At 40.1% G+C, this 10,969-nt stretch overlaps 1 protein-coding gene across 4 annotated transcripts in view; it reads left to right on the top strand.

Annotated features, from left to right (window-relative positions):
• The first annotated feature begins 8,696 nt into the window (after nt 1-8,696).
• The window catches only part of LOC131237127 (serine/threonine-protein kinase STY46-like), a 54,360-nt gene continuing 52,087 nt past the window's right edge, over nt 8,697-10,969 (top strand). Inside the window, exons 1-2 of one of the 4 annotated variants that reach the window (XM_058234790.1) lie at nt 8,697-9,027; nt 9,643-9,757. In XM_058234790.1, coding sequence (XP_058090773.1) covers nt 8,825-9,027; nt 9,643-9,757 — 318 coding nt within the window. In that variant the 5' untranslated portion in view covers nt 8,697-8,824. The remainder of the gene's footprint in view (nt 9,028-9,642; nt 9,758-10,969) is intronic. The other 3 variants (XM_058234787.1, XM_058234789.1, XM_058234788.1) reach the window with 3 other exon arrangements.

Here is a 10,969-nt window from a genome sequence, read left to right as displayed (position 1 = left end):
GCTGGCTTGGATGATATATTGGGCCATTAAGGCCTGATTTTTAGGTCGTCTAAGCATCTTTGCCATGTTCATCTATGATGTAGAGCGGGTTGGAGATAATTTCATGGCCAGGATGGATCAGAGAGGCCCAATCAAAGACGAAGATGATCTAGACCGTTATAACTTAAAACGGATGTATCTCGCAAACCGAAACGAGTTATCGGACGTAAAATATATGATTTTGGGACAAGACGAGTTACTTTAGCCACCCAACCCGACCTTATCAGGTTGTGCAAGCCGAGGCGAAGTACCATCAGATCGATGGTCGTTTCCTTTTTTATTTTCATTTTTACTATTTTTAATAAGTTTTAGTTTGAGTATAAATTTTCATCCGTTGGGCTTTAGGAGTTGTGCCAACATGAAAATTGCTTAGAATGATTAGGGGAACGTCATAGTTCGGCCAAATAGCAAAAAAATCAAGTATTTGAATCCTTCGAATCCCAAACATATGACAATTTCCATAGTTATATAAAATGAAAGGAGTTTAAATTATGACCAAGCTCACATGCAAACTAAATATTTAAAAATTAATTCTTATTTTAAATTAGAACAAGCCCACATGCAAAGTAAAAAAATAAATAACAAAACAACAGTCATTGTTCGGAAGATAAATATATCTAAGGCATTGTTTGGCTCAATTTGAGGAAAAAATAATTTGGGATTTATGAAAATTTTACCGCCAAGAATATTTTTTTAAAAAAAATCAAGAAAAATAACTGCATGAGTATGAAAGATATATTTATTTCAAATACAACACAAATGAGCCCCATTTAGCATGTTTGGTAATTTTGTTAAGAGTAGAAATCCAAAATCACAAATTATCAGGCATCATAAAGACCATGAGTTGAATGCAGCATAACCGTATCATAGAATTCGAATATGCTTATACCCGATCTTATTTAAAATGAAACATCAGATTAAAATAAGAAAATTATTGCATTATTAAATTCGACCTTATTTCAAGTCAACAAGAAAAGAAAAACAAATGAATGAAACAATTTTCTCGTGGGGATTATAACTACAAGTATTAAACAATTCTTCATCCCAAAACAACTACGGTTTGCCCATAAGGATTGCGTTAGATATAAAATTTATATTTTGGCATATGAGCCTCGCTTAGGAAGTGGATTGCGTCTTGGCCTGGCAAGGGCTGTGTGGAGCCCACCATGATGTATGATTTTTTATCCATGCTGTTCGTCCATTTTAAAAAATTATTTTAAGGTATTAGCCCAAAAATGAGGCATATCCAAATGGCAAGTGGACCACATAGTGGAGATTGAATGCCTACCGTTAAAAACTATGTGAGGCCTACAGAAGTTTTGGATCTAGTTGAAATTTGTATTATCCCTTCATCTAGTTCTATATGAGCTTGTGAGCTTGTGAGCAGGTTGGATGGCAAATAAACATCATGGTGGGCCCTAAGAAGGTTTCAACGGTGATTGTCATTTTCATTGCAGTTTCTTATAATGTGGTTCGCTTGACCCTTGGATCTGTCTCAGTTTTGGGCTTATACCCTAAAATGATGTGGAAAAAAAGGATGAACCATGTGGATAGAACCCATACATCACAGTGGGCTCCACAAAGCCCTTGTCTGGATCAATTTCCATGATGCAATCTCCTTCCCCATGCTCAGCCCACACGCAAGTTCCACAAAGCAGGTGTACACGCCACACATGGGCCAGCATTTTATGATAGGTCCAGAATTCAATCTATTCATCAGAATGGCACGACTTTATTGATTCCTTGGTCCAAGAATCATGGTCAAGTGGGCCCCAGTTTGCAAAACAAATGTATAGCTTTGAAAATCTTGGTTGAAGTTTTCTAATTCATCCACCTGTGTCCTATTAGGGCTAGGAGGCCGGAAAACATATACAAGCTTGGACCAACCGAATGGATGGATTAGATCTTGCAAGTGTGGAATTACATGAGCTTTATTGCACACGTGTGTGCACTTATCAAAGCTCTTGGCATATACAGCTGTGTAGTTCATGTGTACATAATCCCTCTCTAGGACCTTGAATGACATAAGAAAATTCTTCCATCAAGTGATATGTGCCATTGGGACCCACTTGTTAATGGACCACAACTGAAATATCCCAAATGGGAACAACCTAACCGTCCAATTGGTTGTGACGGTCCACACCTAACTCGAAAAGTAAAAAATTATATTTGGCAAAAATATTCGATTATCGATTATCGGCTAGATTTAGGGCACATGGGGCATCCATGCCATGGTCCATCACATTAATGAGTTACGTCATTGAACTCATTGCATAAGTCCCACCTATATTGTATGAGATTATCTTATGCAAATCTAAACCGATTGTATATGGTTGCTTGAATATACATCCCAACATACTAGTAAGATAAGGCAGGACTTTAGCCTATAAATCTAGTCACTTTCAAATGATCCGAACTGTTTATAAGACATATTTCACTTTGTTTAGTTAAAAGACAACAAAAAAAAGTTTTCTATTAGATCCTTTCAACCTTTCAATGGTAGGATGCTTTTTTGCTTTGAACATGAACGGTTATACAATCAATGGGTTGAAATATTTAATTTGAAAGTTTTTTTTTTTTCTTTCGGTCATGATTCATCCAAGGGTGCCGCATCAATGTTTCAACAAAAAGTATCATATCCAACAGCTTGAGTTGGATGTATTTGACCAAACCCATAAGTAGAGCATTGTGCTAAAACCATGCATTGAATGTTGGAAGGTAACATTAATTTTTTGTGTTTTAAATGTATATTGTGCTTTGCGTGGAATCCTCACCAGATTACAATGCTAATCACGTGAACGCATGAAACACGTGACCTTGCTAGGTTCTTTTGTTGGAGTCTTGACCATGGATTATTGAATGGTTTGAGATATATGCAACTCATCCGAGTCGTCTCGGACTTAGTCGAGTCGGTCCAGTTCATCACCATGAGCTACCACTAAAGATATGCCTTACCTAGGGGTGCCACTCAGGTGGGTTGGGTCCGGTTGAGCATTAACCCAAGCCTAACCCAACCGCAAGAGGACTTAAACCCAAATTCCAACTAAAGGGTGAACCCGAATCGAAGTCCTTTGCACTTAACTCAATCTAGACTAACACAATGTATTCAGATCTAAATACATGTGATTATTCCCAACCTAAGCTAATCCAACTAGAACTTACTCAATCCGAACCTAACCCAAATTCAAATCGGGACGTTAGGTTTGGGATGACCCAAACCCAAGTTGCACCCTAGCCTGACCTGGACAGGTCACCCGGACTCGGGCAAGTCCCGACTCAACTCAAGGTGGAACGGGTTGGCCGAGCCTTCAGTCATGATGTCGCGTTCTTATCCGACTTAGACTGATCCTAGACCGTAGATGGTTGCATCAGTGGAAAAAATATCTGAAAAAGCAACGCATACCTCCAAAAGTGGAAAGACTCGTCTCCATCGCTACCCACGTCGTACCCTTCTCTCGTGAGCTCAAACAATCCATGGTCTTAAATTACTGAAAGATGTTGTGTGCACCAGAACCGGTGTGGGCACATATCTTCATCCAATGGTGGTGGGCGGGAATCCCCACATGTAATTCGAAATGGGTATTCTGAAATTCGCATTTTTAAATAATTTCTCAGTTCATGTCTACGGCTCTTTTTTGAAAATATTGACATTGCGGCTGAGAGTGATGGATGATACGCAAGCATACAAATAGTCAAATTGTAAAATGTCCAAATTAGAGTAACTAGTTCAAATGTGACAAGAACAAAAACTTAAGATCATTTGATTACCTGACTATTAGATTTGTGGACATTCATTGGACGGTTGAATTGAAAATAACCAACCAGCCGAATTGAAAATAACCAACCGACCTTAGTGGGCTACAAATGCCGCAAGTTTTATTTGGTCATGGATTACGTGTTCGCATTTATGAATTAGCGGGTTACAAATGTGGTAAGTTTTATATAATCATGGATTGCGTCTAACATATATATACTCCTTTTAACATTAATAAGAAAATATCATACAAAGAGTGTTGGGTGGACTCATTTTTCTTCGGGGTTCCATACTTGACACGGGCGCTCATATCTTCGAAAGTGCTAATCCAAGGTTCAAGTGAACTACACGGTAAAAATTGAATACCCACCATTAAAAACTTCTTAGGAGTCGCAGAGGTTTTCATCTTGTTAATGTTCATGTTTTCTCTTCATCCAAATCTGTGTGACCTTATAAAAAAGTTGGATGAAAAATAAACATCATATAAGGTCTAGGATAATTTCAATGGTGGGTATCATTGGTGGGCATCATTATTAATATGATAGTCAATCTATCTCATTTTTTGTCTTATACCCTAAAATTATATGTTAAAACAAACAGACAATGAGGATAATATCCATACATCATAGTTGCCCCTCAAAGTTGTTGCTTATGCAAGGGGGACCTGCAGGGTAGTGCCTGATCATTGCTCGTTTATGAGGGGCATGGATGGTGTATTAGCCTTACCAACCTACCTAGTACATAGAGACTACTAATTTTATTAGAAGCTTTATAGGGACTACTCTTGATGTATGTGTTAATTTGCATTGCCTATCTACTTGGACGAATCATCTTAGGGCATGAGCCTAAAAGGAAGGGCTGTCAAACAGTTTAAAATTTGGGCCAATGACAACCTGATCAGCCCATTGATAAAGGTAGATCGAAGGCTCAAGTAGACCATCTTGCAAAAAGCAGGGATTGAACTCCTACGGTTGAAAACTTTTTAGGGCCTATTATAATGTTTATTCTCCATCCACTTGTTCATAAGATCACATAGACTAGGATGAAGGGAAAACATATATATTAGCTTGATCGGCAACTTCCGTAGGCCTAAGAAGTTTTCAATGGTAGGCTTTTAATCTCCATTCCTTCATGTGGTGTGGTCCATATGAGCCTTCAATCTGCCTCCTTTTTAGGCTCATACTTTAAGATGATCTGTTAAAATAAATGAACAGTGTAGATAAAACATATACATCATGGTGGGCTCCATAGTGCCCCTGACAGGTCCGTCTGTCCGTCCCTAGCCAGGTTCTGGTTGGGATATTACCCGTCTTAATGGTCGGAGGAGACAATGAGCCACCGGCCTTGCTATCTTACATATCCCTTTCAGATATTTGATATTTTCACCCAACTTGTTTTGGCTACGCACTTATTCTTATCTTTTTTATGATACGGTAATGCAAACTTCATACTTTTGGCAATCAATTATTGCAAAATCATATGGTTGCATCACCAGTAATAGCCAAAAGAAGGGTGCATCTAGCGAAAGGATGTGCGTAGGTGATAAATGCTAAGGGCCTGTTTGGGAGTGGATTTAGAACCCCTTGGATAGGCAATCCTCTTAGTGTGTTTGGCACCTTAGATTGTGAATCAATTTTAATTCAAAAATACCTATGCATGTATATTTATGGGGGTTTGAATTTAATTACTAAATCAACTTTAATATCCCTAATTAGTGAGATATATAATTTTTGACACTATGTTTGTGATAAGCCCGCTGAAATATATGCTTTGCCTGAAAATGATGAAATTCCAAGTCTCGAATGGATCACATGCACAAGATCATGTTTGAGTGACTAACCAACGATTTTTTTATTGTTGATTAATATGGACAATGTTTGGACGGTGCCAGACAATGTTTGGACGGTGTTAATTTACATGGACAATGTTTGAACGGTGCTAATCATCATTAGTGGGCCATGTGCCCAATAGAATGATAGTGTATAGTGACACACATGTTACACATGCAACTATTGAAATGATTTTAAGTGTAATCCAAGCTCTCACTGTGAATTACAAACCCCTCAGGATTAGAAACTCTTGTATTTGAAACCCTCAGTTACTTTATACTGCCAAACAACCATGGGGATTTGAAACCCCCTCCAATCCCCTTCAATCCACGGTGCCAAACAACCCCTAACGCAATTCAAGCGAGGAGAGGTTGAAGGGTGATTCATTCCACGTGTACCGACACGGTGCACACATGCGAGACCCGTGAAATTAATAAGGGGAGGCCCACCTGAAACATGCTCTGGCCAAACACAAATGGAACCGTTAATTTGTCTTTTTCTGATGCGTCGAGTGGAGTCCATATATATATATATATTAATCCTCCATTTTTTCCATGCAGTGTGGCCCACCTGATGGACAGCTGAGATCTTGCAGATGTGTACCCTGCTTTATAAGCCTATCATGTGGTATTTGTTTTATCTATGGTGTCCATCCATTTCTGGCTCATTTTAAGGCATGACACAAAAATAATGCAGATAAAAATCTAAAGGTGGATCACACCATAAGAAATAATGGTGGTTAAATGGCCATTATTAAAATCTTATTAGGGCTTATTGACTACATCACATAAACTTAGATGGATGGAAATAGAAATATCAGCTTGATTTGAAACTTTTGCGCCTTGAGTAGTTTTTATCAGTAGACACTTAAAACACTATTATTTTGTGTAATAAGGTTTACATAAGATTTAGGTCTACCTTATTTTGTAGCTCATACCTTAAAATAAGTTAGCAAAACTGATAAACATCTTACAAACGTGATGGACGGCTCAAATGTTCCATGTTGGTGCACATGTGAGGCACGCATGGGGCGGGACACCGCCGGTAGGGATCAACGGCCAAAAGTGGAGTAGACGCCGAGTAACCGTCCTTATTTATACGGCAGCCATACGTACATCTACGGTCATGGAATAAAAAGGAGAGGGAGAGGAATTGAAGCGTATTGGATGTGAAAATGCGTGCGCGGATTTCGGACGATTATTCAAAACAGCCTAAGTTCACTGCATTGGGTGGACTCCACATCGACCCCACGTCGACATCATCGAGGGGGGACGTGGATTGCGTCCTACCCCCACCCGGACGGTAATCCGTCCATGGATCTGTGGGGCCCACCGTGATGTAAGTGTATTATTATGAAAATGAAGTAGGTAAACATCTCCAGTGGACCACACCAGAGGAAGCTGCAGTGATAATGACACCGACCGTTGAAACCTTTCTAACGGCCACCGTGATGGTTTTTTTTACCATCCAACCTATTAATAAGGTCATGCAGACGTGGATTAAGTGAAAAAACAAATATCATCTTGATCCGAAACTTCTCCAGCTTCCAAGAAGTTTTTAATCGTGGACGTTCAATCCCCACTTTGTGGTCCACCTAAGCTATGTACCTATCTCATTTTTTGGATCATATCTTAAAATGATCTTAGAAAAGATATGAACGGCGTGGATAAAACACTTAGATCACGATGGGCCCCACAGATCCCTGCGGGGGTAGGACGCAATCCGCGTCCCTTCGAGGGGTGCGTAGTGCGCATGCATGCTATGTTCGGTCGAGTGGCCCCACAAAACCGTTCTTGTGGACCCGCCTTTTTGTAACCCAAATCGTTCATTCAGTGGGCCCGCCCAAATTTAGGTTACTAAAATCGCCAGCTGGTCCATACATATGTAAAACAAATGAATTGTCTGGAGAAACTGACCAATGGTCTGGATTCGAAGTAATAACAGGGTACGTTGTATGATCCGATTGGCCTGATTTATTTAGGACATTGCATACACCCACTGGGAGCTCCCAATGAGCGGCTGTGATATCACACACGTGCGCCTGTAGTGAGGGCAGTCTGGCTAGTATTTCTCACAGTGAAACTTTTGATAAACTCGGCAAACGGTAATGGTTGATATGCATGCACTTAAAATTTGCACACGTGGTAGTTACTTAAGTTAAACGATCCAAAACGCAGGTCCCACGATAGATGGCCCACGATACTAAAATTACACTTATTTGATTTCCTAACCAGGTGATTAGTTGAAATTTAATGGACGGTTGAGATAAAAGATAGTCAAATGTCAAAACTCACCAAAGAAATGCTTATTAATGAGAAGATAAAATTACCCAATCAATATGACTTTCGTATTATGACCCACCTACAGCAGATCCCGCAATTTGGACGGTTGAAATTAAGGCAATGTATGCCACGTGTATAAATTCTGAGCCTAAGTATAACTATCACCCTCTCGACAGTATCAAAAAACTCGCTTTCCAAGTAAAATTCCCCCATTACGTATGTGTCCGTTTTTTCTCCGTCGCGACTGAGGATCTAGCGTGTGTCACCTCCACGGGGGCGTAGAGATCTTGAACCGTCCAAATTCTATTTACCACTGTAAAATAAGCCATTCTCTTGTGATCATACACTAATCGTAATCCTCACCTTTGATTTTTAGAGTTAATGTGATCCAGTGAAACTTTATCTTTTCATTGCTCGAAATTTACGTACAGATAGAGAGGCATAATTCATTCAGTCTGAATGAGTTTCTTATAATAGAGCAGAGTCCGCAACATGGACGGTTCCGATCGTTCGTACACTCAAACGTATGACAACATATGACAGAGACAGATACTTGAGCGTGAGCGACAACAGAGGCAAAGCCGCATTATGAGACATTGAGGCGCAGGGGGATGGCCTAGCCTGTAAACGGCCAGTTTGTCTTGGATTAGCCCAGACGTGGCCCCCACTCATACGATGGGCCGAAGAAAAAGCCCATTTCTTTCGATCGTAGCATCATATAAACAAAACGCAGTAGTACCTCCGCCGCTAAACATTCCGCCAAAACAAAACAGATACACTCGAGAAGGCGTTTTGCTCTCTCTCTCTCTCTCTCTCTCTCATGCAAAAGGAAAAGAAGGGGAGAGAACGAAACAAAAGAGAACAAATAAAAACAACTCTCTCTCTCTCTCTCTCTCTCTCTCCCCCCTTCCGTTGGTTGAATGGCGATGGAAGATACCGAGAGCTGCAGCAGCAGATCCGTGGATTCGTCTCCGACGCACCCGCGGCAGCAGCAGCAGCTGCGGCAGAAGCTCGATGTCTACAACGAGGTCCTGCGCCGCCTCAAAGATTCCGAAATCGAGGAGGCCCACCTCCCCGGCTTCGACGACGAACTTTGGGCCCATTTCAATCGCCTTCCTCCGAGGTTTGATCTCTCCCTCCCTCCATCTGCACCGTTGAATTGCGGGCCCAACGATTCGATTTGGGTTGTTCTTGCTTCTGAGGCAAACGCATTTCTTTCTTTTGTTATTTTGTTTTCGGTGTTTGTTTGTTGCTTTTGTTATTCATATCCTCAAAATATTCTCAGGCTTTATCCGGAAATTTCTTAATTTTATTTTTTTTTATTTTTTTATTTTTTTTAAATTTGTGTTTAAAAAAAATAAAAATTTCTGTGAGGAAATATAAAATGCTCAATCGAGCTTTGGTATGGCCCAGTAAACCTGTACCTGTGGGTCCGCCTTTGTTGATTCGAATTGTTCAAACGAGTGATCCCATTATGGGTGTGGATACCTGGAAATTCTCCACATTCAGATGATCATAGCCTCCAATTTTTGTCCCCAGTTGAAATGTGGACATTGGTAGTAATTTTCCATTATTGTCAGACGGCTAGGATCATCTGATAGGGAGATGACCCCATATCATCATAGGGCCTACCAGATCATCTGCATGAGTAACTGAATGGTGGGTCCCACTTGTACCATTTCTGGCTAAAAAAATTCTGCTTCTTTTAGTACATATGATACCTACTGTTTTATTGTAGGTATGCGTTGGATGTTAATGTGGAGAGGGCGGAAGATGTTCTCACACACAAAAGGTTACTGCAATTGGCTCATGACCCTGAAAATCGACCAGTTTTCGAAGTTCGTGTTGTTCAGGTAAAAGGCATTTCTGGACTTGTTATTAGATTTTCTCAGTGCTTGTTATTTTCTTCATTGATGTGTTATTTACAATGAGTGTAGTTCACCGATTCCTTATCTGTTTCGCTGCACTCAAATTGGATATGGCTAATGGCACTGCATTCCATGATCCGGAATGTTTGTTGGATGGGTCACACTGTCAATGGATCGCTCTAAGCAAAATGCCATGGGTGGGATGATCTTACCTGTTCAATTGCTGGAGCTTGTTGCGTCCAATGGTGACGATGCCAATATCATTTCCATGGTCCATTATAGGTTGCTGTTGAACCATCAAGTTTGTATGATGAATGAGAGTTTTCTCCTATGGCTGATCCATATTGGGACCCACCTAATAAACAGCAGATCAGATAGTGCTCACTTTGCTGCCTATATCGATGCTTTGTTTGCTTGTATTGACTTAGATTTTCTTTCTTGACCATTGAAAGAAAAATCTGTTGATTATTGTCTGGGACAAGTGCCTTCTGGATAGCTAGGAAATATAACTTGTGTCTTGAGCAAAAGTCAAATTATCTTGTGTGCTGCAGAACAGATTAGACATGTGGGAACATGGTATATGATCCTGGCCATTCATCTGGTGGGCCCTGTCTTGAATGGCCATGGTGGAATGAGAATTTAAATTGCAGTGACGTATGACTGTTCGGTAGGAGAGAACATTGGCGGCACCCAACATTGAACTGGTAAAATTCCACCGGTGGACAGGTTGGATTGTCCAATCCGTGTGGTCTTCCAACATCCTTGTTGGGACCCGATGAATGGCTTGGACTTCAGAAAATCACTCACTGGCCCATTGTACCATATTCCATAACATGTAATCAATTCTAGTCATCCAAACGACCCCTAACTATCCCCGAGATATCCATATTGGTTAATGTAAACAGTAGAAGGACGTTAATGTTTCTCTTTGGTCCCATTATACCCTGGAGTCTGTTTCCTCTAACAGAAATACTTCGATGCTCAGGCAAAGTGTGATAGATGATATGCAGGCACCTAGAAATTACTGAATGACTATATACATAGCATACAATAATTCGAATTAAACTATCCAAATTATGTGCGACAGTTTAGTTCAATAACTAACTGAAAATTATGCTTATTTACTTATGTGACTATCATATTGGTCGGCACTTATTGGACAGTAAAAAATGAAAAATATGTAATGATCGATTTTCA

This window comes from Magnolia sinica, chromosome 2 (genome assembly GCF_029962835.1).
Source record: "Magnolia sinica isolate HGM2019 chromosome 2, MsV1, whole genome shotgun sequence".
Classification (NCBI taxonomy): domain Eukaryota; kingdom Viridiplantae; phylum Streptophyta; class Magnoliopsida; order Magnoliales; family Magnoliaceae; genus Magnolia; species Magnolia sinica.
Note: the sequence above shows the minus strand (reverse complement) of the source record. Positions and strands in the feature narration are given on the sequence as shown.